Here is a 26,227-nt window from a genome sequence, read left to right as displayed (position 1 = left end):
GTCTCTCGACAAACCTGGCGTCGAGTGTCAGGCAATGGCAATGGCCTTCCCGTAGCAAGACTGAGTGCAGGCGCTGTCTGTTGTCATGAGGGTGTCCCCCGGTGGTTGTGCTTCACTGGGTTTCTTCCCGTCGTCCGTCCTGCTGCAGATAGTGACTTGACCCCCGGCCGCTCTGCCCATCTGCCAGTAGGAGCCTCCCTGTCCTGCCCTGGCTCGTCCCTGCCCGCCCTTCGTTGACCGCCGACTCTCCGCATCCTGTGCCTGTGTGTCCCCTTGCCGCTAAACCACTGCGTCCCATCCACCTCCAGCTACCTGTCGTCCATCTGTTCGTCTCCTGATCACCCATCCACCCCAACAACACCACTTCACCAAGCCGACGCAAACCACAAACCCGTCGTCACAATGGCCGAGACCGCTTCTCCCATTGGCATTGCCAACCTGTCAGTCCGCTCCTCAAATCCTTGATCCGCCATCGAGCCGCCCCCTCCCTCGTCGCGCTTGCTCAACCTCGCCCCTGGTGGCCGCGTCCGCTGTCGCGCTGCAATGGACAGTGATCATTCTCGCGCCTACCACGCAGAAGCTCGTAGTAGCATGGTTATACTGACAAGGGGATTACACCAGGCCCAACCAGCGGCACAAGATTGTTGCCAAGCGTGGTGCTGCCTTCACGATCATGGTGCGTCAACATATTCGGTTCCTACCCTGCTCCTATTGAGCCGAACGAGCGCTGACATGGACTTCTTTGCACGGATCAGGTCGCGGGTGAATCAGGCCTTGGAAAGACAACATTCATCAACACCCTCTTCTCGACCACCATCAAGAACTATGCCGACCACAAGAGGCGCCACCAGAAGCAGGTCGACAAGACCGTAGAGATCGAGATCACAAAGGCCGAGCTCGAGGAGAAGTTCTTCAAGGGTAAGTTCTGCCTCGAGGCAACCAGCTGGTTTCCTACGAATGCAACAGCCTGTCCACTTTACTGACCCATCATCCAGTCCGCCTCACTGTCATCGACACCCCTGGTTTCGGCGACTACGTCAACAACCGCGACTCCTGGATGCCCATTATCGAGTTCCTCGACGACCAGCACGAGTCTTACATGCTCCAGGAGCAACAGCCCCGCCGCCAGGACAAGATTGACCTCCGCGTCCACGCTTGCTTGTACTTCATCCGTCCCACTGGCCACACCCTGAAGCCGTTGGATATTGAGGTCATGAAGAGACTGTGCTCCAGAGTCAACCTGATTCCCGTCATCGCCAAGGCTGATACTCTCAGCCCCGTCGACCTCGCCAAGTTCAAGGCTAAGGTACGTCCGCCCAAGTTACAATCACTCATGCAGATCCGCATGAAGCTAACTGCCCCTGTCATCAGATCCGCGCCGTTGTCGAGGCTCAGAGCATCAAGATCTACCAGCCCCCGATTGAGGAGGATGATGAGGCGGCTGCTCAGCATGCCCGCAGCCTGATGGCCGCCGTGCCCTTCGCTGTCATTGGCTCCGAGAAGGACGTCAAGACCAGCGATGGCCGCATCGTCAAGGGTCGCCAGTACTCGTGGGGTGTTGCCGAGGTCGAGAACGAGGACCACTGCGACTTCAAGAAGCTTCGCTCGATTCTGATCCGCACACACATGCTGGATCTCATCCACACCACTGAGGAGCTCCACTACGAGGCGTACCGTGCGCAGCAAATGGAGACTCGCAAGTTTGGCGAGGCTCGTCCCCGCAAGCTCGACAACCCCAAGTACAAGGAGGAGGAGGAGGCGCTCCGCAAGCGGTTCACTGAGCAGGTCAAGATCGAGGAGCAGCGCTTCCGGCAATGGGAGCAGAAGCTCATTGCCGAGCGCGATCGTCTCAACAAGGACCTCGAGCAGACACACGCCCAGATCAAGCAGCTCGAGACCGAGCTCGAGCAGATGCAGGGCAGCGTCGCGCGCAGCGGTCGCCGCTAAACTCAGCCGAGTTGGACGGGAGTCTGAGCAGGAGCCTGCGTGGGAAAACTTGGCGACAATGTGGCGACTGCGCTGCCTATGCCAACTGGTCTTGCACGAGATTCGGAAATCTATCATTCCTCTTGCGGCGATATATATGCTTGAGAGAGCTAATCATGCGAACTGCTCGCTGGAGACGTTCTAGACGGAGGCACGACCACTCTTCATTTTTTCGAGGTTGCTGCCCGTGGGAGGGATGAAAAAGCCACAATCTGCGATTATTGTCCTTTATATTTTAGCCGGCAAACGGGGAATGCCCGTGGAGGGGAGATGGCCTCGTCTCCCTGCAATTGCCCCGCGAAGAAGCAGTCAGGTTTATTAGTTCATGGTGTAATCCAAAGCTTTCTTATGATACCAGTTAAACCTTTACTCTAGTTCACAGCTTTCCCGCCGAGAATGTTTCCCAGTGATGACGCCAGTTTGTATCCTCGTCTCAGCTGTCCGTGGCCCAAAAACTGTCTGTCCCCACCAAGCACAACGGGTGATAGACAGTCGCGACAACGTCCCATGAACAAAATTAATGATGCTCATTCCTGTCCTTGGCTTGGAGCCGCATATATCTTTGGCGCGCGTCGTCGCTGCGATCCATTGACAGCGAGCGAAGGTCGTCTGAAGCTCAACATGGACAAGGGCAACATCCCCACGCAACGAGTGTTTTCATCCCTCCTCTCTCTCGCTTCTCGTAGACCTGGCCGTTAATCGACGCAGGGAAATCTTATCCTCCTCCCCCCCCCCCCCCGCCCACCCAATCACTCTCTCCCCTCTTGTGGAGGGCGGGCCTGCCATATTTCGCCGCCATCAGTGTTAACTTTGTGTGTTGCAAGTCGCATCGTGGCCCCGGGACGCAGGGTTTCTCCAGTTTAGACACACACGGCTGCCCCCTTTTCCCCCCTCCAAGGTGCACAAAAAGCCCAAGCAGCGGGGGGCCGTTAAAGTAGGAGCTTGATGGAGACCGACATTCCCCGAGTGCTTTGAGCGGCTTCGCCTGCCTGGCCTAGGTGGGTAGAGAATATGGCCAGTCTGGGAGCAATCGTACATTGTGAATGCTTTTGCTTGGAGACCGAGCATATCTTTAGCAGAGATCCAGGTTTGGCTCGGGTAAGCAGGTCGGCAGGCAGGCAGGTGCTAGAGTTGTGTGTGTCGGGTATCAGGAGTGGGTGATCATTTCATCTATGTCGCTTCGCTGCTGACAGCGTTGAATTGGACCGAGGTTGCAAGTGGGGGTTGAAAGCTGAGACCGAGTGGTGGTTCTCGCTATGCAATTTCGAACTTAGCTACAAACTCGGGTTGTAGCGCCAGCCGCCCAGGCTTGGTTCAAGCGTAGCTGTTTCGAAGTACTAATAGGTAGAAGCAATGGTGTCGTTGTGCAACAGTATACAATGGTTCGGGGTTAGCGTTCTTGTTTTCATATAGCGTCCATGGAAGCTCTCGTGGCCAGCTGCTCGTTCTTGTTCCCGAGCTTCGAAATCTGCAGGAACGCGTCGACGCCATACCCTTCGAGGCTGTGCAGCTCGAGCCCGCCGGCCCAGTACTCGGCGTACACGCGGCTCAGCGGCAGGCCCATGCCCAGGCGCAGGTTCGGCGAGCGCGTGGACAGCGAGGCGAGCGAGTTGTTCGTCTGCCCTTCGCCGTCCTGCAGGCCGCTGAAGTTGCCGTCCACGCGCAGCTCCTGCAGGGTTGTCGCGAGCAGAGGCACCTGCGTGAGGTGCTCTAGGCGCTGGCTCTTTCTGGGGCCCTTGCCAAAGGACCACAGATAGGGCAGGATATCTCGCGGGATGCCGCCGCCTTGGTCGGAGATCCGGATGATTACGTGCTGCTGGGCTTCGCAGAGCGTGACTTCGATAGGGGGCGGCTTTGAAGATGGGTCCTTGCTCTTGCTCGCGTGGTTCTCGATGACGGCCTGCACGGAATTGCGCAGCAGCTCGCCAATGATGTACTGAAGGTGGCTCAGGATATACGGAAAGGTGGCGTCGAGGTGGCCGTCGACCTTGATCTCGGGGATCTGTACGTCGGGTCCGTTCGCAGATCGTGCTAGTTCCTGGACTGCCTTGCCGCAGCCCTCAACGACGTCTTTGGCCACGCACTTGAGGAAGATCTCGCCGATGTAGTCCGCCTCTGCCACCGTCGAGCCAGGAGAGTACCAGTCCGAGTTAAACGTCTCCGTGAGGGATAGGTGCTGCTCTGCGATGACCCGTCGGGATATCCTCTGCACAGAAGGAACCGTTTAGTCTTGTCCTCTGGCACTGGCCCCAGTACCTACGGGGCTCCAAACACACTATTCTCGAGCACTCACCGATCGCAGAATCGTGTTCATGAACTTGTCGAGCTCGTCAGCCGGCATGAGCCCACTGCACTCCAGCATGCCCATCGTAAGCTTTGGTATGACGCTCAGGTGGCCCCGCAGCAGCTGGCCGAGCTGCTCGCAGAACTTCTCATTGTCCTCGAGCGTCTTGATCTCCCGCGTCCGCCGCAGGGTGTCAAAGGCCGAGTAGTAAAGCTCGTACACATCGCTCACGTGCGGGTTGGTGACGACGACATATGGCAAGCGCTGCATATCTCGGAGGCGATGTGCGATACTGGTTGAACGAGGCAATTGGTTAGCCCACCAAGGCCTTGGGCCATCCCTTTAGTCCTTCCAAGGAAAACAGAATTCCTGGGCGAATGTAGCTTACCGCGTCGGCAGCTCTGTCCGGACGTAGTTGGCGGAGCTGAGCAGGCGAGACTCGGTCAAGGAGCGGCCAAAGACCATCAGTTGCCGTAGACTAATCGGCCGTGCCTCCTTGGCCACCCACCTATAAGTGAAAGGAACACCATGTCAGTGATGTGCTCAGGAAGAGTAGCCGCGGTGGTCGCAACGACAGAACCTGCGGCAGCCATGTTCTCGGGCCCATGACGCCCAAGAAAACTTACTCGTCAAGCACCTGGACGGGACGCCATTGGGTCGCGGGCCCCTGGGACCAACGCCTGCTGGAGACCTGTAGACCACTGGAGTGTCCCTGCTGCGCAGCGCCGACTGCTCTGGGTGAGGATTTATTTAAACCCTTGGATGTGGTTACGGCAGGCGATGCAGCAGAACAGATGGACCTGCCTGCTATGATGGCGGGAGCAGCTGCAAACCTCAGCTGGGAGGTTGTCTTGGTGACATTGCGTGTCACGAGGGCTGACGACATGCCGACAAGTCCATCAGCAAGGGTCCTGTACAGGTGTGTGGACGGTGCTCGTGCTGGCCGTTGCCGTCTCCGTCTCGCTGTTCTCTCCTCCTCGCGCTGCAGATTTGCGTATCGACGGGCCAGGAAATGCGAGGTATTCACTCGAAGCTGAAGCTGAAGCTAGGGAACGCGACTCTCGTCGGGGAGGGTGGGTAAAAGAGCTTAAAGCTTGAGCTTCTCAAAAAGGCTGGCCCATTCCACCTGAGATCGGAGCTGTCGAGGGAGCTACTGGGGGGCAGCTTGGACGCGAACAGGGTGCGGGCAGGCTATCGATAATGTAGTCACCAGTGACGCAGGGCGTGGAGAGCTCCGAGGCCGGGGACGCGGAAGGGGAAGCCACCCTTAGACGCCCAGCTGGGACTTACAAAGTTGCAACGCGACCAACCTACAGACGGCCGTTGTGCAGTGTTAGAAACGCGGAGAGCCTGCAGATATATGAAGAGACACTGCTTGTGCTCGAACCCGCAGTGGCTTCTCATTGCTCCGAAGCGCAGGCAATCGACACACAGCTGATCGGGTGACTGGCCACGTCAGGGTGTGTTCAGTTCCTCACTCGAGGCTGCAATTGCCTGCTCGCATGTGATGACTGTTCTGGACATCGTCCTGCAGGCTTCAAGCAGGCTGCTGCGGAGACGCTGCATCGCCAGTGCCGGCTCGGCTTGCCGCTCTAGTATCTCATTGCATCTTGGTCCAGGGCTCCAGACCTGGGGCTTTTCCCACTGCGTCCTGAGGGGTCGTGCCGCTGGAGGGTGACACGGCATCACAAGCTTCCCCAGGTAACCCCAAGCCGGTGCTTGCAACATTAGGCTGATGTCAATTGGACGGGCTGTCAACACACCAGGCAGGGGAAAAGGAGGGTGACACGCCCTTCGACTCGGCGAGTTTTCTTGAGGCGGGGGGGATCTCACACGCTTGCCAGCATGATCAGCAGATCTCCTCTATGCAGGCTGGCGTGCTACCTCAAAGGAGTCCAATCCAGCACCTTTGCTGCCGCTCTTGCCCGTATGTGTGCGTGCTTAAAGGCTGGGTCTGTGTGACAGGGGTAGGGGGTGGCCTGAGCCCTTCGCATCAGCACGTGTCGGAGACCCTGTTCTGTCGTTCAACACAATGAACAGTTCCTTCTTAGGTCGCAGGTGTATTATGCTACTACGTTATCGAAACTTCACGCGTGAAGTGGAAATCCTCTCATGGCTATGAACCACACCACGTAGCGCATTTTCCCCCGTTTAATCTATACGCTCGTGCGGCCTCCACAGTTGTGAAGTTGCAGAGATGAGACTCTAACCTCTCCACTCGGCCTCTACCACCACGAAAAAGGTCATCGGGTTGGCTATCACCTTGGTTACCTCGAAGCGCTCGTCCGCAGCCTTCACGAGCTTGGGATACTCCGCAGGCACCCTCTCCTTGGCATTGAACAGCGTCATCATCCGCAGATCCGTCGCAGTGCCATAGTTCTTGATCGTGCGCGGGACAGCCTCGGCCGGCTTACTGGCCTCTGATGAGCTGGCAGTCTTGCCCTCGGCGTCCTCGCTCGCCTCGACTTTGATATACTCGATGATAAGCAGCTTGCTGCCGCGCTTCATCGCGGGGATCTGGCTGCGGATAATCTTGATGGCCTCCGAGTCAGGGTAGTCGTGCATGATGAGCTTGAGCATGTAAATGTCGGCGCCGTGCACCGGCTGCGGCTGGAACATGTCGTGCTTGGAGAACGAGACACGCGACTTGAGATCTTCAGGGAGCATCTTGTCAAAGACGGGAGCTACCTGAGGCAGGTCCTGAACTGTGAAGCTGAGCTGGGGGAATTTGCGCGCCAGAACAAAGGAGTCGTGACCAGCTGAGCCTCCGATCTGGGATGAGATGTGCTGATTAGCGTCTGTTCTCGTGGATGTTTTGCAAGAATGGCACACGACTTACATCAACCACATGAGCCTCTCCAAAGGATGTCCAGTCCACAGAATCCGCCACGAGATTCTCCAAGTGAAACATGTCCTTGAGGTAGCTCATGAACGTGACAAAGTTCCGCTGCCGCCATCCTTTCTGCTCTCCCTCACCATCGTTTTCAATGTAGTCCCACGAGTTGGCGTATTCGCCTTTGTGAAGCATGGCGAAGGATGTCTCGCTCATCTTCTCTGTCAGCTGCGGTCTACCCTTGGTGTACTTCTCCAGCGCTTGGCTGAGCACCATGGAAGGGGCACCGGCATCGTCGAGGAGTGTAGACACAAGAGCCTTGAGACCGGGGGACTTTGCTAGTGCCGCGGACCGCGACGTATGGACGATTCGTGTGGTGGGGGAGCCCGGAACGGTCTCAGCGAAGATGCGTAGTGTTGTGGCGTGCTCAATCACTCTGCGGACCACATCCTCTGGCAGCTCAACCTTCTTGGATATCTCTGAGTATGAGGCAGACCGGTCCACTGGCACTGCGGCCCAGAAGTCAAAATGGTTAAGAACGCTCAGACAGCTTGCGTCAGGCATGGCCTGTGAGTATTTCCATGCATGGTCAGTCGATGAGACTCCCCATTAGGCCTCCCTTCTTGGCACTCGGAGGAGGAGCCTTACGCTGTGGCAGTAATTGAAGATGCTCTCGCTGGGACCCTGGGCGAGGATCCACATATCCGACAGAGCATCGAGGAGCTGGCCCTTGAGGACAAAAGCCTCGGCATCTAGCCCAGTGTAGCTTGTTGGGCTATCAGCAGCAAATGTGGGCGCTGCGATCTTGTTCTTGTCCATGAACTTTGTAAAAGTCTGTGACAGCTCGCTGATCTTGGCGGCAAGATCGTTGAGCGTAGGCTGGCTCTCTATTGCGTCCCCCATGATGACTGCTGTGGACCGGATGACTGGATGAGACTTGCGTTACACCTCGCGATAGTGTGCCTGAAGTAATTGAGACTGGGGAATGGGCGTATGGATGATTTACGTCAGTCAAGGGACCTCCAACTGATCTGGGTCTCCGGGTGGGACGAGGGCATTATATAACCCCAAGGTAGAACTACTGGCAGACCAAGCGCCAAGAAGGATGCGGCCATTTGCGGGCTGACTCGAGGTTGACATGCCCGAGAGAAGAGCCGATCGTGCGGTCTCGGAGATGGACAGCTGGTCCTGTGTGGCCATGAGACTGACACGCTCCATCCTGGACCCCATCCACGAAGCCTGGGCAGAGGGGCAAGGACGGGGCCCTGATGCAAGTGCCGGGCCATTGCAAGTGACGTCGAGATGCAGTCTAGCGCTAGCGGCAACACAGAGCGGCTGGTGGCTGCTTTGTCTGTGGTCGAGGCGGGACCCGATGGTGGGGATGTCAGGGGTCTGGGGTCTCTGCACCTCGAGGATCTGATAAGATCCTGGATTTTATCTTATCCATCAGCGGCCTCCTGCCCGAAATCATCCATGCCGCCAAGCCTTGAAAATTTGATCACATTCCTCCCTGCTTGCAACCAAATGGGCTGATCCCTGCTGCTTGCAACATTGGCCTGCGGAAACCCCCGGCTCGGGAGTTTTCAGACGTGCTTCTTTGTGCTCCTTTTCGGACCGGCGGAACTGCATCAGCCGCCCACGTTGAGGCTCGAAATGGCTGCCCGTCTCTACGAGCGTCTTGGCTTCTCCTGTAGTTCACTTTTCAGGGTTGATCTATAATATTGGTTTGAAGCCTGTTGTTCCATTCAGTATGGGTCTCTCGGCTAAGCACTCCTCGGCACGGAAGGCTGCAGTCATGGCCCCGGTCAGTTTGACAAGATTCGCAACGGGTCCAGGCACGGCAAAACTCATCCCAATCTTCTCCGCCTGACCTTTCGCATATATACCCCTTGCCGGCAATATCGTTTTCCATGATGTCACATCACTGCGAAAAGGGAGTTTCCACCTTGATACGCACTTCAGACTCACTCATTGCTGGATCTAGCGGCGTATCCCTCGACATCCAGTGGCCAGTTGGGCGTCCAAATGTCGCCAGCTGTGGGTATCTCTAACGTGCCTGACTCGGCGATGATGAGTTTTGCTTATTGAATTTAAAGCAGCTGTCTGGACTCCGGAGTATCAATCGAACCCCCTTCATCAATACCAAAAGACCAGTCCACTGCTCTACAGACATGCTCGTAGTCATGGCTGTATCCGAACGTTGTTGATGCGCATGGAGCACTCCTTTATTGATTGTTTCTGTTCAAGAAATGTAGCGAGGCTGAGCTTCAATTGGCTCCGCTCCCCTTGGGGTCTATTGCCGAACGTCCAATGTCGAATGGGAACGCCAGGGGCATGGGTTATTGCCAGTACTCCATTTGGGGTCGTACAGATGTGCGGCAGAGGGTTGCTGTTGTGCGAATATGCATGTGGAGGATTTCCATGCACAGCAACACGCACCCATTACGGGATGAAGCACGATTGTGCCAAAAATAATCCATGGATGCTTGTTGTCCAGTGTCGCACATTGTACCCTGATGAGGATGTTGGTGAAGCCGATCATGAACTTGAGGATTGGGGAAAGAGCCAGGTGGGGCTCACGTCATGGGTTGGCGGGGTAGGTTGACTTGCCGGGCTGCCAGAGTCACCAATCGCCTCACTCCGACATTGCATCATGGCCACAACTCAGAGTCTGCGGAGGCGACTGTATACACGTCAAGGCTTCTCTTACTCAAGGACCGTGGAAGTTGTGTCTTGACGTGCTCCATCCCTCGTCCAATACAGACAGAAGTCTGCGTTCCCAAGAGACCACTAGATACCTATAAGTACATACATGCGTGAGGCCAGCGACCATTTGCAGGGTGGGCAACCAGCCCGCAATTGAGATCGGCAAGGAGAGGGCGCCGGTTCCATGTCGTTCATGCTGCGTCAGTGCCTTTGAGGAGGAGGAGGCGTAGCGTACGTGGTCCGCCACCAGTCAGCCAGCCAGCCAGCCAGGCTGAGCCTCGCCGCCCGTCTGAGACCTGCGCATCAAGTCCATGCTCCACCCAAGCAGCCCACCGCGCGTTCCCAGCTTTTCGCAGCACAAGCTCCGCAGTCAGGCCCATCCAGTATTGTTGCCTTGGCCCGTCGTGACCACCTGCCTCTCCAGCCGAAGCAGCTTTTCGACAACGTCAGGATCTTGTCTCGCTCCTGGCCCAGCACTTCTACACGCAACCCCAACAGATACGGACTGCAGCGCTCCAAGGTCCCGGACCAAGCTGCACTATACGCCGCCATTACGAGCCCCCAGGATCCGCCAGTGAGGCAGCAGAGCTTGGCCTGCGCTGCCGACCCCGACTGCTAGCTCCCGTCACTGGCTCAGCTGCTCCCCCTCCGTCATCATCCTCGCTCGTGCCTCCCGGCCACGCCAGCATCTCCAACCCGGCTTCCACACAAAACCCCGCCGCCGACATAGCCGCATTCACCATTCTGCGCCTGCATCGTGCGCCTCGGTCCTCGATCGTGTCCCAGCCTGCTCCTAGGCGACAACGCGCGGTCGACGCCGCCCCGTTGCAATCATGGTACGCGCCTTCCCCCAATCGCTCGACCCTTTGATATCCTTGGTCCTGCCCGTGCACCCAAGCACCTGGGACTGCCCAACCCCGACTCGTGGCGCCGCCCTGGCAAGCCGACACACCACCTACAATTTTGCCAGAAGCGTCGGGAAGCGCATTGAACCAAATCACCAAAACGGCCTTTAACAGGCACTCTCTTTCAGTGCCCCAAAAGCTAACCAAGGCATATGCCACCGATAGAGCTACGATTCAGAGCTTCACTCGCCAAATGAAATGGCCATCGATTCGCAGCCAGACGACTTCCTTGCTCCGTCCGACGCCGCTCAGGTGGTCAACATCGAAGCCGATAACCTCGACAGCGATGCCACATTGGCGGTGGAAAATGTGACACTTGCGAACGATTGTACGTACACAGCCATATGCGAGAATGAAAACACAGGGGGATTAACGTTCTCTCAACCCCAGATGAGGCCATGAAGGAGCTTGTTCTCCCTCCACTAGCCGAAGAACCGCCGATCAAAGAGACAGTCGTACACACGTGGAAAGTCGAGAATTGGAGGCAATTGAATAAGAAAGAACATGGGCCCATCTTTGAGGCCGGTGGTTTCCCTTGGTCAGTGAATCCACGAAAAGGTCGAACCAAAACCAAGACTAGGCATGACTGACATTGAGGCTCTTCAGGCGGATTCTCCTCTTTCCGTTCGGCAACAGTGTGGACCAAGCTTCTGTCTATCTCGAGCATGGTTTCCCTGATGTCTCCCAGATCCCGAATGATTGGAGTTGCTGCGTCCAGTTCACACTTGTGATGTGGAACGTCAACGATCCTTCTCTCTACTCACACCAGCACACCGCACACCACCGCTTCACCAGGGATGAAGCCGACTGGGGCTTTACCAGGTATCTCGAGCTGCGGCGGATGTTCCAAACACCGTGGGAAGGCTCCGGGCGGCCCTTGGTCGAAAACGACTCCGTGAACATCACTGCGTACGTCCGGGTTGTCGAAGATGAAACCGGTGTCCTGTGGCATAACATGACGAACTACGATTCGAAGAAGGAGACGGGCTACGTCGGTCTCAAGAACCAGGGCGCTACGTGCTACCTCAACTCCTTGCTTCAGTCATTATACTTCACAAATGCTTTCAGAAAGGTATATTGGCGATAGGAGCATCTTAGCTTGCACATGACGCATTGACTGACCTTGTTCAACAGGCTGTGTATCAAATCCCAACGGCCGATGATGAAAGCAGTTCAAACAGTGCCTACGCCTTGCAGAGGTTGTTTTACCAGCTGCAGATATCAGACTCTGCGGTCGGCACCAACGAGCTCACAAAGTCTTTTGGGTGGGATGCCCGTCATGTCTTTGAGCAACAGGACGTACAAGAGCTCTCGAGAAAGCTGATCGAGCGGATGGAGGAGAGGATGAAAGGCACGGCTGCCGAAGATACTCTGCCCAAAATGCTGAGCGGCAAGAACAAGACTTATATCTCGTGCATCAACGTTGACTACGAATCCAGCCGCCTGGAGGATTTCTGGGATATCCAGCTGAACGTCCGTGGCATCCCCAACTTGCAGGAAAGTTTCCAAGACTACATCCAGCAAGAGACACTGGAGGGCGACAACAAATACTGGGCTGGCGATGAGCACAAGTATCAAGACGCCCGCAAGGGTGTCATATTCACCAGCTTCCCCGACGTCTTGCACCTTCACTTGAAGAGATTCGAATACGACATTCAGCGCGACGCCATGATGAAGATCAACGACCGTTTTGAGTTTCCCGAGACGCTTGATGTGGAACCATACCTGGAGAAGGGCGCCGACAAGTCAGAGCCTTGGGTGTACAAGCTCCATGGCGTCCTCATTCACAGTGGAGGTCTTGATGCAGGCCACTATTACGCGTTTTTGAAGCCGAACAAAGATGGCTGGTTCCACAGGTTCGACGACGACAAGGTCACCAAAGCAACCATGAGAGAAGTGTTTGAGGAGGCATTCGGCGGAGAATATCCGCAATCGCCACAGGCACGCGCTGGCGCACAAAAGAAGGGTCCCTTTATGCGCACAATGAATGCCTACATGTTAGTGTACATTCGTGAATCTCGGCTCGACAATATTCTTACACCTGTCGAAAAGGACGATTGTCCTCACCACCTGCGTAAGACTGAATTTTCCCTCCTCCCCAAACACCTTTGCAGCACAGCAAGCTAACGCCGAAGCAGAGACGAAACTGGAGCAAGAGGCCTTGCAGCGTGAGATCAAGAAGCGGGAACGTGATGAACAGCATCTTTACTTGCCAGTGAAGGTCATCACCGAAGAGACTTTCAAGCAGCACCCCGGTACCGATCTGACAAACTTCGACGCCAGTCCTACGGAAGACTCCGCTGCGCCAAGACTGTACCGTATGAAGAGGCAGGCCACAGTTGCAGAGCTCGTGGAGACCATTGCGCAGGATATCGGCCAAGATCCCAAGCGGATTCGGCTGTGGCTCATGGTGAACCGCCAAAACAAAACCACGAGACCGGACCAGCCGATCATGGACACGAGGCCGACTATTGAAGAAACCTACGCGCGGTCAGCAAACTCTAGCAGAGATTATTCGTTGCGAGTATGGACAGAGGTCGCGGAGGAAGTCGACGCCCAGGGCAATGCCGTCTGGCCAACGTACCAAAGCAATGCGAATGGGGTCGTCGTGAAAAATGACCTGATACTTCTGTTCCTGAAGTACTTTGATCAGGAGGCGCAAACCTTGCGTGGTGTTGGTCACGTCTACGCGAGCCGCGAGAAGAAGGTTGAAGAACTGACCCCGGTCATCGCGAAGAAGATGGGCTGGGGTGACAAGGTTCCTTCTGGCGAGCAGCTGCATCTCTGGGAGGAGATCAAGCCAACCATGATTGAAGGCCTCAAGCCCAAGCAATCTCTAAAGGCTGCTGAGCTCCAGGACGGCGACATCATATGTTTCCAGAAGGCACCGGAGAAGAAGCCTTCAGGGGAGAGCGTGGCAAAGAAGTCTCGGCTAGGCGACAAGACCACTGAAGATGCGCCGCGGAGGTGGGACCGCTTCGACGACGCGCGGGACTTCTACGACTTTCTTTGCTACAAGCGAGATGTCCAGTTTCTGCCTCACCCGCGGTGTGAGAACACCGAGCTCACCAGCTTTGTGCTCACCCTTAGTGTCAAGACGACCTACGATCAGATAACGGAACGCATTGCCGAACAGGTGGGAGTAGAGCCAACGCATCTTCGTCTCTTCACCGTGAATGCTGCCACTGGCGCTCCCAAAACACCTATCCGGCGTGGTCCCAGCTCGAATCTTGGGATGATGCTGAGCACAAACAGCTACGCCCATCAGAACATGCAGACTCGAGCCGACTCGCTATTCTTCGAGGTCCTGGACATGAGCCTGGCTGAGTTGGACACCAAGAAGAATGTCAAGGTGACCTGGCTGAGCGAGGGCATCACCAAGGAGGTAAGTTTGCTCCCCCGGTCTGCGCGCTTTGCATTGATCCGTATGCTCACCATTATCAATAGGAGACCTTTGACGTCCTTGTCAACAAGCAGGGCCATATCGAAGATCTCGTCCAGGCATTCACCAAGAAGGCGCAGATCCAAGATGAGGAGGAAGGTGGCCAGATTCGAGTCTATGAGATTCATCACCACAAATTCTTCCGGGAGCTGACACCGACATATCCGGTCATCAGTCTTAATGAGTACACCGACGTGATTGCGGAACGCATCCCTGAAGACGAGCTCGAGGCAGAGGAGAGGCATTTCATCAAGGTGCAACATTTCGACAAAGAGCAGACCCGGACACATGGGATGCCTTTCAAATTCCTCCTACATCCAGTAAGTCCAAAGAGTCTCGCAACGTTTCAGCCCCCAGTCAAACGTGGCTAACACGGCTATAGGGCGAACCCTTTTCAGAAACGAAGAAACGACTTGAGAAGCGGACGGGCATCAAGGGCAAGGCCTTTGAGAAGATCAAGTTTGCGGTTCTCCGCAGATACAATAAGCCCGCGTACCTGTCCGACGAGGACGTACTGCTTGAGGAGTCTGGGAACATTGAGGAAGATGCCGTGCTTGGCCTGGACCACACGGACCGTACAAGATCAGCACGCAATGGCACAGAGATGTTCCTGAAGTAAGTATACGAGCAGGCGAGGTAGTGCGAATACACAAGACTCGACGGGAAGCATTGTTCGATAAGATCGTGAGGCTGAAAGATTCGTGGCACGGACATGGCCTTGGCTGGCATATGATGTACGTAGCCGGTCCACGCTGCCGTATATAGTTGGCTCTGGCGCTGTCACGGTATGATCATTGAGCATAGTTACCATGCATTGATAGAGCATGCCAAGAACAACGAGGCTTTGTACCACTGAACTGGGCCAACTTTGTCGATGTCAACGTGTATGAGGTTCCTTGAGCTGTTGCGTCACGATTCTGCTGTGGTCGTGGTGGGCAGGCGGTGAAGACGGGCGAGAAACAAAATGCTCCGGCGATTTGACACCACCGACCCCGGTCGCTTGCCTTGCACAGCGACTAGCCCGGCAGTTTCCGCCTCCACTGTGCAGGACCCTCGACATTTTCCCACGTGCCTGGCCTGGCAAGTCGAGCGTCGCACTTCTTCAGAGCTTGCCGACCGACGCTTTGCCCTGTTTTGCAACAAAGAACTTTGCACAAGCGCAACCCGAAGGACATCTGGGCAAGTCCGGGAGACCTCAGACGACGTGCAGTTACACGGCCCCCTAGCAGCAGCATCAAAGACGGGAGCCGCAGCCCCGCCTCAGGCCGAAAACCCACCCGGCGTTGACCTCCCATCACCCGGCGCGAGACCTACAAAGACTCACGAACATCACGACCACGACCTGCTCCGAGACACGGAGACTCGTTTCGGTACCGCTCTACAGCATAACCACGATTAAGCGCCGCGCGTCAACTGAGCCACTTGGAGGACACACGGTCTGAAACAAGCGGGACGGACAACGACGACGACGACGACGACGAACGAGGATCACATCAGAAGAAACCCCGGACAGCGACAAGCGGCGGAATAAATCCAAAAAGATGAGCGGCCTCGGAGATCTCGGCGCCAATGCCGCGGCGGGCGTGACGGGCGCGGGACACGATCCCAACGATCCCAATGTCAAAGCTGTACGCCCCCCCCCTCTTCTCCCGGTGTCAAGGTGTTGGACATTGCGCTATGTGTGTGTGTGTGTGTGTGTGTGTGCGTGTGTGTCCAGTCGTTAGGGACTAACGTGTGGGCGTGTGTATTCGCAAAACAAACAGATGCAAGCCATGATGGAGTCATGTTTTGGCAAGTCGGCCATCTCGGGAGTCATGGGTTTCGGCATGGGTGGGCTGTTTGGTCTGTTCATGGCTTCGGTGAGTCTCATCGTCACCCTCTCTGGCCCTTTTCCTCTTCATTCCTCTTTCTTACAAAGACTAACCATATCTCACTATCCGTTCCGTTCCCGACTTTAGATGTCCTACGATACCCCCTTCCACGGCGCGGCGGGCGCCACATCCGGCACCGGGGGCCCCGGCGGCGCCGCCAAGCCATACACCGAGCTGCCCATGCGGCAGCAGATCAAGATCGGCTTCAAGGACATGGGCAACCGCGCGTGGTCGTCGGCGCGCAACTTTGGCAAAGTCGGCGCCCTGTACTCGGGCATCGAGTGCGGCGTGGAGGGGTTCCGCGCGAAAAACGACCTCACCAACAGCGTCGCCGCGGGTTGCCTGACGGGCGGCGTGCTCGCGAGGGGCGGCGGCCCCACGGCCGTGGCCGGCGGGTGCGCTGCCTTCGCGGCCTTCAGCACGGCCATCGATGCGTATATGCGGAGTCCGCCAAAGGAGGACGTGTAGACAGAAGAGAGAGCGCGGTTTGTCGCAAACACCAAGAAAAGAACAGCACCCACAACGGAGCGGGCCTGCTGCCGAGCCGGCTAGAGACGGCTGCGACAAACGTGAGGGGCTGGGTTTTGGCGTATAGAGAGCCCATCTCTATTCGCAAGTGGGAAACGCCAACGAGCAGCAAAGGAAAGGAGAAAGAGGTGATCGGAATCGACCTAGGCACAGGCCGCACGACTTTTTATGGACACCCGGCTGCGGCTGAACTATTCGACTCCCATCGACCAAACGCTTGCCAACTCGAAAGGCTGCGCATGAATGCCATGAGCCACATAAACATCTCGAGTTGCGTCTCGGCCAGAAACCTTTTCTTAGACTCGATACCGGGAGAGCATAACCATGCATTGTACAACACATGATACCACAGCCGATAACGAAATCCGCCGGGACTGAGGAGAACGAAGTATAAAGCCTTTAGCATCTCAAGAGGACACACGAGGCAGAGTCCTTGTACAACCATATTCACCATGAATCTCTGCACCATCTACTCAACAGGCGTTCAGGCTGTATTTTCGCTGTATAGAATATTTATGGATCGGGCATATTGGGTCGCTAAGTGTAAGATAGCAATAGACACGACCTTCTGATCATGAAAAGCTATCATCTAGACATGCTTTGGCCTTGGCAAGTGATGGTCTAGCTCATGGTCGTGCTAAGTAGGCCAAAACTACTCTCGGCCACGTGCGATTGCGGGTCTCATCCGGTGCTTCATTTAGTAGAGCTGCACGTTCAGGGACTCGTCGATCTTATGATTACGCCTGGATAGAGCTTGGGACATTGCAAATGCTTGAAGTACCGCCAGTGAAGGGCTAATATCCACGTAGGAGTCTTCGTGGAACATTTCAGGCTTTTTCGGAAACTCACAATGCCGATAGATCTTTATCTCCGCAATCTCCTAGAAGGCGTCCTCCATAGTGTTTGTTGTGTCCACGGAGCAGGTCATTGAACCTTCGTCCACGCATTCTCATCAGCAACGCGCAATATTCAAGGCCTGCAAAAAGAAAGGACCACCTACGGCCTGGCTGAGGATATTGCGCGAGCGCTTTAGGATCGCACACGCTGATGCTGATCGAGATGGTGTGGTTGTCAAAGAAGTTGCCGGGATCGCAGATGTCGGCAGGGGAATGAGCTGTTGCAGGACCCCACGACTCGGATGCTGGGTCGGGTCTGTCTTCGAAGACATCGGTGGGTGTGTTCCCGCTTGTAAAGTGCCAAATCTTGATGCTGTCTTGTCGCCACTCAAGTGCGACTGTGCCATTGAAAGCGACTCCAGCGCCAGATAACAAGCCTACAACATCCGCGCCATCTTTGACTGCGCAGCCAAAATGCGCCGTGCCGTTGTGGGAGCTACAATCCGAAGTGGCCGTTGTTCCAGACATCTCTTGTGTCACCATCTCCAGGCTGCACCCTGGATCAGTATGCAAAGCCATCGTGCTGCCCTCAAATCCCTAGTTTGTTGTTCCCAGAGCGTCTATCTGACCAAGCTGTGGCCAGTTCATGTCGCTCGTCAAGTACAAGGATGGACGGACACCGCATCCGAACGGGATGTGCTTGACGTCGAAGACGGACAGACCACTAGTGAACTGTCTTCCCGACTGCAGGCAGACAGACGAGCCGCTCCGGGCAGGATCCCACACAGGGCGCATGCTGATAATGATAGTGTTTGCAAGAGTGAGCTTGATATCCTGAAAAGAGGCCGTCAGTCTTCGTAAGGCAACCAATATGACTCATAGCGAGCTTCAACATACTGCTCCTCTACCGTGTCCAAGCACAGGTTCGGAGTCGACGGACGAGTCAAACTGCTCAAGGAAAGATCCCCCTGAATCTACCAGTATTTTCTGTCAGCTACAGCGAATAGGCCACTTGGACCACGGGGAGGCACATACATTCGCTCTCGAGCTCGTACGCAGGCTTGCGGATGGAACTGGGCCTGGGATGTATTACTCCGAGCGCGAAAGCCATGATGATCAAAGCAATTGCTGCAGTGAAGAGAGTCAGCCATACACAGAACATGTATGGATGTTTCCTCGCAGGCACGGTTGGAGAGGGGGCGTAGCTGCAAATCGGTTCTCGGAAGCGGACTCGTTGCCTGGCACGAACGCGGCCGGTCACCCGGGCGTGGGCGGGTGGAGGGACTCGCTCGCCAGCTTCGCCAGCCTCGCCTAAAAAGTCTGACAACTCGTACATGCCATCATTTGGGGACGGCATCGTGCTGCGTCCTCCGGGGTGCAACTGGGCTGGACTCTCAGATGAATCAAGCCGGAACGAGCGGGTTACGGATGTATATGTGTAATCAATAGAGTTGGGCAACGTGATGACCTGTTGAAGCCTCTCGCCAGGACAGATGCCGGATGCTCGTAAAGCAGGTCCGTGCAACTTATAAGTAAGTAAGCAACACAACAAAGGAAACACGTGCGGACACGTGCATGCAGCTCACTACGCTGGCACGGAAGGTGCCTTATCAGCATGGTCGATGCTCTGCGCCAGAACAGGATCGGAAACACGGGGGACTTCCGAAGCAGCCACGGCCCAGACACCTGTGATTGCCCCCGAGAACTCATTGGCACGTGAAAGAAAGAGAGGCTTGAGGCTGTGCTGCAAAAAGGTGCTCCATCCAAAGACAGGCACGAGGGAACGATCAGCAATGCTCAGAATGCACCTTGTAAAGGTCAATATCAGATTCTGGCGAGACTTGTTCCCCAAAAGACGAGCTGGCCTGCTCATGCGATGTTCAGATTATGCTAATAGTTGGTTGCCTAGTCCAGGGACGCGGCCTGTCAACTCAGTCCTCATCCTCGTCGACTCTCGCCCTCTTTTGCTGCCGCGAGTCCTCCTCCTGCAGCCCGTAACCTCTCTTTGACGAAGAGCTCTGGTCGACCTCGGTCAGGAACTTGTCAACGTTAAAAGGATCCATGCCGCCATCCTTTTCGAACTGGACCGGGCCTTCTCGTGCCTGGATGTGCAATCTCGTTAGTCATCTGGGCAAATCAAAATAACTATAAGCGGACAGTATAGCTTACCTCGGCATCACCAGCTCCCTTGAAAGTGCCCTTGCCCAACACTTCACCATACCGGCTTTGTCTCTGAATCTTGGCCATCTCCCGATCTCCAGCCTCCTCATCTTCATAGTCATCATTCGCGGCACTTGGCCTGTAGATGCTGCTGATGGCGTCTTGTGCCTGGAAAAGTGGCTTGTCGTATGGGTTGTCCTCGTTGAAGCCACTGTCAAAACCACTGGTCTGGTTGAAAAGTCGCGAGTCGTACATGGTCTCGGCCTGCTGTGTAGGCTTGGCCAGACCCAGCGCAATCTTCTCTGAGATGTCGCGGTTCTGCTCACGTGCCATGACCTGCACCCTCCTCTCAGCGCCCATTCTCGACTGTCGCAGCTTTCGCTCCTCCTCACGTCTCCTATCGGCACGCGCCTTCTCTCTTTGGCGCACTGAAGAGTCACTCTCGGATCCGGACCCGGAATAGCTGTAGCTGCGAGATCGAGATCGAGACCGAGACCTGGAGTCACGAGAATCCCGAGAGTCTCTCGAGTCCCGGGATGACGCCCGGCGACCTCTTGCGGCAGCCGCGCGCTCTTCGCGCGCCTTTTGGGCCAAGTTTCGAAGATTATCCTCCTTGGCCTGCTTCTCCTTCTCCGCCAACCTCTGCTGCATGATTGCACGTTGCTTGACTTCCTCACGCGCATGCCTGTCGGCCATGAAGAGAGCCTCGCTGAATTGCGCAAATTTGTCGTTGATGGTGACATCTTGCAGACCCCGTCCGTCTGCCGCCAGGCGCTTGTCGAGAGGAACCGTAAAACCTTTGGGGTTCTTCCAGTTCGAGACAGGCGGCGGGATCTTCCACATCTCCTGATCTTCGGCCGTGAGTTTGCGTGGAGGCGAGCGCAGCACAGGCGGCGGCGGACTCGGGGGCCCCCTGGGGATCTTCTTGTGCTTGAACTTGGGAGGCTCCAAGGGGTCTCTCTGCCTCTCCACAATCTTCATGATGCGGTCCTGCTTCTTCGAGTTGTCGCCCATCTGGTTTGCCGGGGTATACCGCACAAATGTCGGGTCCTTGCGGGAGCCAACATTGACGTTCTTGGGTTTCTGGGCCGCGACTGCGCCGCTCACCAGCGCAGCGAGCGCGTTCTTGGTCTTCTCAGCCGTCGCGGCCACTTCTTCCTCGCTCGGTCTCGCGAGATCAATCTCGCCAGCGTTGGCGCGTTGTCGGAGCGGGATCAGATCCTTGAAAGAGGCCTGCACGATTCGGTTCTCGGCATGGCCCTGTCGCGCGATCGCGTCGTATTTGACCTTGCCTTCGGCATCGACCTGAATTGCGAGCGCATTGCTAGTGCTGGAGCCCTTCTTTCCCATCTCGAGAGGATACTGCGCAACCGGGATCTCGGGGAATGCGCCACCGTCGCCGAAATCTTCCTGGCCCCTTGGACGCCATCCTGATCGCTGGCCATAAGGTGGAGGCCCCGACCTTCGAAGCACGATCTGAGACTCATCGATTTGGCCGGCGCCGACAATCCGCGGTCCGCGCTGCTGGGCATGCTGGGGGATCTCCTCCTCCTCGCCCGTGTATTTCGGCTTTGGGAGAGCCTGCGCAAGAGAGGCAGCTATGGACGCCATGGATGCTGTGGTGCGCCCCTAAGGCGGCGCGGCTGTCGAAAGCTTCGTATGGAGTATCGGACGGATAGGAGACTTGATGATGCTGCTGCCGTGATGCGCGCTCTGGGGTGTCAGGTCGAGAGAGCAGCCGTTGGTTGTTGTCGTGCAACCGAACAGAAGGTTGCTGGCTGGCGCCTCGAACTTTTGGCGTGCCGGCAGTGGATCACAGCTTGGCGTCAACCAGCACAGTGCACACTGTACCAGAGCGTACGCCGACCCCTGTATGAAATCGCGAGTCCCGTTTTCGAGCTTCATCACAGGCACCACTTGCAGCAATCACACCAGGACAAAGGTCGACCAAGGTGTCCCATTATCAAGGAAGAAAAAAGTTGGAGGGTCACTTCATTTTGTATCACCGTTCCAAAATAGTGGCAGTGGTTTGAATGTCATGTATTCACAACTTGGCAGGGCCAAGCTGCGTGTTCTGATCCTTGCAGGAACTCCGGTGTTCGCTTGCTTATCCCATAACATGCCGCCATCATATAAATGCTCTTCATATAGTCTTGGAAATCCGACACTTCATCAACTATTCATTGCTATTTTTTACAGCAACTTCAGCATGGACGCAGTGGCATGCCCCATGCAGAGCCCGAGCCTGCTGCAGACAGGAAGAAGGACCTCAGATCGCCGCGACTGGTTCATACGTAACCCTTGCGAGCACCCTGCAGCCGTTGTTGGTTAGCATCTGTCACTCGACTTGTTCTTAAGAGTGACCAGCTGGTAATCTTGTTCACATACCTGGAAGAAGAACCGCACAACGAAGACCTGGAGACCACCCATGGCAACCACCATGATGCACTGAATCAGGCTGAACTTGAAGATGCGGCCCTCCGTACTCCGCACAGTCGCAAAGTTTCGGTTCTCTCTCGTCCTGAAGTACTTCTGGCTTCTAGTAATAGTTGACAGCTGGCCAGAAATCTTGTAGATTGACTCCTCGAGCTGAGTCGTCTGCTCGGGGGATGTGCCCTGCTTGGCAGGCAGTGTGGCTCGTACTTCGTCCTCGACCTAAGATGCAGCAGCAAGTAGAAAGATTAGTCCGGTGCCTCAATTTGCGGCCGAAATGCGCAAAAGAGCCTTCGAGTAAGGGTGCGTACCGCGATCTCAAAGTCGACAAACTTCTCAGAGTACGTGCTCATGTCGTTTGCGAAGCAGAATTTGTACTCTCCGGCATCGTTGGCCGTAAACACAAAGTCTCCCTGGCGCTCCTTCTCGCCCTCAATGATGATCCTGCCGCCAGGGCCGGTAACTTCGTAGTTGACGTCGAATGAGCCACCGGATTGGACCTGTAGAGCAATGGGTCTGCGTTAGCCGGGGTTGTGCAGGTTATATCGGGCCGGATCTCAGGAATTGTCGTACAGCGAAGTAGAAGGCCATCTTGGTGCCAGTCTTCTCGGTGGAGGCGTAGAAGCAGGCCTCCTCGTGAGGGGAGAGCTTGTATGTGAGGGCGGTGGCGGAGACTGCTGAAGCCAGCCAGGCCGTGAGGCCGACGGACATGAATGACAACTTCATGCTGCGCGGGGTGACGAGTGAAGACGGGCGGGCGGGACGAGGTCGAAGTCGGAACGGAGGTCGCAGTGGTTCTCGATGATGGCCCGGCGAGGTCTCGCGACAGGAGTGTCCAGATGCCACATGTGCCAGCTTGCAAGTGGGTCCTGTTTCGTAGGTGGTCCCGTCTCGTCTCTCAGTCCACGCTACCCCCTGCGCTTAAGTAAGCACCACCCCATTGTCGGAAGTCCAGCTCATCAACCTTCACATTTCCACGACGCGGGGTCAGGCTCAGCAAAGTCAAGGAGGTAGACAATTCTGCTACATCGAGGGTCTCTGGTACGTTTTGGGACTATATCGAGCCACCAATGGCAGCTGTTGTCTTTGTGGAAGCTCTATGGGCAAATACATAAGAGTCAAGCTCGACCATGCAAGACGGGGTCCAACCATACTGGCTCTATGGCTCTGTCTGGCAGCATGGAAAAAGACAAACGTCTCATGGCTCAGTTGCAGAATCCTGGTTCGCGCTCACAGGCTTTCTGGCACAGCCCTTTGTATTAGATCTGAGTTACGTTTCCGGAGCTACCGTTCCTCTGTCCAATCAGCTATCGTTGGTCATTGGGCATGTGGGGCACGCAGATCGGCATGTCAGGACAATTGACGCGAACATACTAGCAGTGATGTAATGCGTACGAACGAGCTGCCCGTGGAGCTGGGTCTTTATCACGATCCCTCTTGGCAACCATTTGTCTTTCTGCCTTCTCTTCATGCACCACCCTCGGTAGTCAGGCAGTCCATATCGTGGACATAGCTCTTCTCAATATGGTGTTCCATTCGAGGACGGTTGCCGCAGCTGCTACTGTTGCCCTGCGAGTCGTGTCCTTCATCTTCCTGCGCATGGTGAGTGGCTTCCTGCGATATGACAACCACAGCCACCGCGATAGTCGGCCATGACTTACTAACCTGTATATTCCGTATAGGTCGCGCTCCCTGTAGGTTCTCTTCGTGCCCGCTGCGTGGCTATCCGTTCTGACACCGCCCGCAGCCGCTTATGACGATCGTCTACACACTGTTCGCCATCTACATCCCCGCATTCTTCTCAAACTATATCGACGAGCCGGAATACGAGCTCGTTGACGAGGTCGACATTGCAGTTGCGACCAGCATAGAGAACGAGGACGAAATCGTCCGTGGAGAAACAGACGAAGCCATTGTGGTCGAAGATGTCGTTGTCCAGGAGACAATTGCCCCCGTCAAGAGGCACATCTCGCCTCTAGAGACGCTGCTCTTGGGCACGCCCAATCCGACCAGCCTGCTTTCTTCGGCCATGACATTTCTTATTAACGCCGCTTGTGTCGCAATGGTCACCGACATGGTCTTCACGCCACGGTGGACTCACCCGAGCCATGACCTTTCTTTTGCTCGTGTTGGCTACGTCTCCAACTCGGAAGCCAAGCTGCTGATCAGAGAGCCGGACCAGGCGAAAATGCCCGTCACTGTCGAAGTCCACATCAAGGATGCCGTCGCGCCATTTGACAATGCCCTATGGCAGACCGCTGGTGGAGTGCACTGGACGTCGAACGACACTGACTATACTGCCGTCGTTAGCATTCCCTTGGGCCACCCAGATCAGCGGACGTATGAGTGGCGGACATCAAACAACCACTCCGGAGAGTTCACGTCGGCCCCGAAGCCAGGCAGGATGCCCGACTTGCATGACGGGAAGTTCACCTTCTTATCCACATCCTGCATTGTGCCCCGTCTTCCCTACAACCCGCTCGATCACCCTCTGTCGTTCCCGGGCATGAAGCACTTGGCCAAAGTACTCCCCACTCTTGGGGCTCAGTTCATGCTGTTCCTTGGCGACTTCATCTATATTGACGTCCCAAGACGATTCGGCGATCGCACTGAGAACTACCGCCAGAAGTATCGCCAAGTATACGCCTCTCCTGACTGGCCTGCTGTTGGACAAAATCTTAGCTGGATTCATGTGCTCGACGACCATGAAATTCTCAACGACTGGGACTCCCAGGATACTGGTGTATACGAGAATGCCGTGGACCCCTGGCATCATTACCAGACGGCTGCAAACCCCCCGACAGCGAGAAGAGCCAAGGCAGCATCTGCCACGCTTAGGGGCGAGCCCACCTACTTCTCCTTTATGCAGGGACCTGCAAGCTTTTTCATGTGGGATACACGGTCGTATCGGTCATCGAATTCTGAACCGTTCGACGACGCGGCAAAGACTATGCTTGGAGAAGCCCAGCTGGAAGACTTCCTGGAATGGCTTCGTGAGCCAGTACCCAAGGGCGTCAAGTGGAAGATCATTGCCAGCTCGATCCCATTCACAAAGAACTGGCGCGTCAACACTAGGGACACGTGGGGCGGCTTCCTTGTCGAGCGCAAGAAGGTACTCGAGGCAATGTGGGAAGCCAGTCACAAGCTGGGAGTTGGCATCGTCATTCTGTCGGGTGATCGCCACGAGTTCGGTGCGACCGCCTTCCCTCCGCCCAAGGACAGCGCTTGGCCAGAAAGTGCAACTGTACATGAGTTCTCCGCGAGCCCTCTTAACCAGTTCTACTCGCCCATCGGAACTTATAAGCAGACTGATGGTGAAGATGTTGAGCTCAAGTAAGTTGATATGAACGCCAGCACAGGATCAAGCAGGGGTCGATACTGAACACTGACGTCGAACAGGTACATCAACTCTGGCAACACCAAGTTTGGAGCCATCACCATCGAGAACCACGCTGGCGGCGATCAGAGCAGTCTCACATACAATCTGTACCTTGACGACAAGCTTGTGTGGGACGTTGAGCTATTATCTCCTCTAGTGACGCCAGCGGACAAGGCCTCCAGATCGCTGTGGGAGAAGCTTCGCGGCGCATAGGGTGCAAGTAAACTGGACTTCTGTTCTGGAATAAATCGGCGTTACGCAGGCTTGAGGCTGGATCGAAACAAAATGTGGCAAAACGGTCAAGATTGGTGTGCAACTGAGCGCAAACCTCAACAACAAATATAAAGCATGACGATGACTGAGCACGTCCATCCGTTGTTCACAGAGACAAAACGTGGTTTGGGTGCAGTTTATGTGGAGGCCTTGATGACCTGACCTTGCATGATCCACCCACGAACTGTCTTGTCCTTAACGCTTGACGCTTGACGCTGTCCTTGGTGGGGGAGGTTAATCAATAGCTGCCCTCGCTCACTTGCAGCAGGCGAGTCGTCCTCAGGCTTTAATGAGACATTTGATTGGGGGAAAAGAAATAGTGCCGAAGTAGTATGAACAGTTCAGAAGCACAGCTGAGACAGCCTTCTGGAACAGTGGCGCAGGCATTACACCCAATCCCACTTTGCAACATTGCTTTTTCTTCGACACCCTTTCCTTTTCGAGGCCCGATACCCGCTGATAGTCGGTAATCCCCGATTTGCTACCGTCCCCAGCGGATCATGACTCCCGTACCGTTTTGCTTCTGCACCCATCAATTCTGGGAACCTGGAGCTCAGACAGCGACTTGGCTGGTGAGACCATTGTCAAGAC

The 26,227-nt window shown here is 55.7% G+C and overlaps 9 protein-coding genes across 9 annotated transcripts; 4 read left to right on the top strand and 5 right to left on the bottom strand.

The window, feature by feature from the left end:
* The first annotated feature begins 239 nt into the window (after positions 1–239).
* On the top strand, positions 240–2,369 carry B0I36DRAFT_320507 (septin). The gene is made up of 5 exons (XM_046153561.1): positions 240–440; positions 622–676; positions 756–918; positions 996–1,306; positions 1,372–2,369. The coding sequence occupies exons 1-5, from the start codon at positions 403–405 to the stop codon at positions 1,945–1,947; spliced, it is 1,143 nt and encodes a 380-aa protein (XP_046013821.1). The 5' UTR covers positions 240–402; the 3' UTR covers positions 1,948–2,369.
* A 1,022-nt stretch (positions 2,370–3,391) lies between these two features.
* On the bottom strand, positions 3,392–5,156 carry B0I36DRAFT_240984 (branched-chain alpha-ketoacid dehydrogenase; the record flags this gene model as incomplete). The annotated part of the gene is made up of 4 exons (XM_046149804.1): positions 3,392–4,192; positions 4,280–4,562; positions 4,659–4,778; positions 4,897–5,156. The coding sequence occupies 4 exons, from the start codon at positions 5,154–5,156 to the stop codon at positions 3,392–3,394; spliced, it is 1,464 nt and encodes a 487-aa protein (XP_046013820.1).
* A 983-nt stretch (positions 5,157–6,139) lies between these two features.
* Positions 6,140–8,077, bottom strand: B0I36DRAFT_103353 (O-methyltransferase-domain-containing protein). The gene is made up of 3 exons (XM_046147753.1): positions 7,752–8,077; positions 7,110–7,670; positions 6,140–7,042 (listed from the first exon to the last, which is right to left on the bottom strand). Exons 1-3 carry the CDS (start codon positions 8,004–8,006, stop codon positions 6,476–6,478), a joined length of 1,383 nt encoding a protein of 460 aa, XP_046013819.1. The 5' UTR covers positions 8,007–8,077; the 3' UTR covers positions 6,140–6,475.
* Positions 8,078–10,515: 2,438 nt separating this feature from the next.
* Positions 10,516–15,013, top strand: B0I36DRAFT_287159 (uncharacterized protein). Its single transcript, XM_046151617.1, has 8 exons — positions 10,516–10,645; positions 10,880–11,042; positions 11,105–11,252; positions 11,321–11,786; positions 11,849–12,788; positions 12,853–14,099; positions 14,162–14,476; positions 14,539–15,013. Exons 1-8 carry the CDS (start codon positions 10,643–10,645, stop codon positions 14,773–14,775), a joined length of 3,519 nt encoding a protein of 1,172 aa, XP_046013818.1. The 5' UTR covers positions 10,516–10,642; the 3' UTR covers positions 14,776–15,013.
* A 684-nt stretch (positions 15,014–15,697) lies between these two features.
* Positions 15,698–16,495, top strand: B0I36DRAFT_348118 (Tim17/Tim22/Tim23/Pmp24 family-domain-containing protein; the record flags this gene model as incomplete). The annotated part of the gene is made up of 3 exons (XM_046156649.1): positions 15,698–15,784; positions 15,920–16,015; positions 16,115–16,495. The coding sequence occupies 3 exons, from the start codon at positions 15,698–15,700 to the stop codon at positions 16,493–16,495; spliced, it is 564 nt and encodes a 187-aa protein (XP_046013817.1).
* Positions 16,496–17,435: 940 nt separating this feature from the next.
* B0I36DRAFT_361718 (uncharacterized protein) lies at positions 17,436–18,502 on the bottom strand (the record flags this gene model as incomplete). Its single annotated transcript, XM_046158525.1, has 5 exons — positions 17,436–17,488; positions 17,556–17,941; positions 18,056–18,225; positions 18,289–18,365; positions 18,427–18,502. The coding sequence occupies 5 exons, from the start codon at positions 18,500–18,502 to the stop codon at positions 17,436–17,438; spliced, it is 762 nt and encodes a 253-aa protein (XP_046013816.1).
* Positions 18,503–19,322: 820 nt separating this feature from the next.
* B0I36DRAFT_373482 (SKIP/SNW domain-containing protein) lies at positions 19,323–21,162 on the bottom strand (the record flags this gene model as incomplete). The annotated part of the gene is made up of 2 exons (XM_046160201.1): positions 19,323–19,493; positions 19,561–21,162. 2 exons carry the CDS (start codon positions 21,160–21,162, stop codon positions 19,323–19,325), a joined length of 1,773 nt encoding a protein of 590 aa, XP_046013815.1.
* A 414-nt stretch (positions 21,163–21,576) lies between these two features.
* On the bottom strand, positions 21,577–22,856 carry B0I36DRAFT_320497 (emp24/gp25L/p24 family/GOLD-domain-containing protein). The gene is made up of 4 exons (XM_046153560.1): positions 22,558–22,856; positions 22,296–22,484; positions 21,940–22,206; positions 21,577–21,863 (listed from the first exon to the last, which is right to left on the bottom strand). Exons 1-4 carry the CDS (start codon positions 22,708–22,710, stop codon positions 21,840–21,842), a joined length of 633 nt encoding a protein of 210 aa, XP_046013814.1. The 5' UTR covers positions 22,711–22,856; the 3' UTR covers positions 21,577–21,839.
* Positions 22,857–23,428: 572 nt separating this feature from the next.
* On the top strand, positions 23,429–26,071 carry B0I36DRAFT_103263 (PhoD-like phosphatase-domain-containing protein). The gene is made up of 4 exons (XM_046147750.1): positions 23,429–23,586; positions 23,667–23,678; positions 23,732–25,317; positions 25,384–26,071. Exons 1-4 carry the CDS (start codon positions 23,509–23,511, stop codon positions 25,574–25,576), a joined length of 1,869 nt encoding a protein of 622 aa, XP_046013813.1. The 5' UTR covers positions 23,429–23,508; the 3' UTR covers positions 25,577–26,071.
* The last annotated feature ends 156 nt before the right edge of the window (positions 26,072–26,227 follow it).

The sequence above is a fragment of the Microdochium trichocladiopsis genome, assembly GCF_020744255.1.
Source record: "Microdochium trichocladiopsis strain MPI-CAGE-CH-0230 chromosome Unknown B0I36scaffold_4, whole genome shotgun sequence".
Lineage (NCBI taxonomy): Eukaryota > Fungi > Ascomycota > Sordariomycetes > Xylariales > Microdochiaceae > Microdochium > Microdochium trichocladiopsis.
This window is presented reverse-complemented; position numbering and strand designations above follow the sequence as displayed.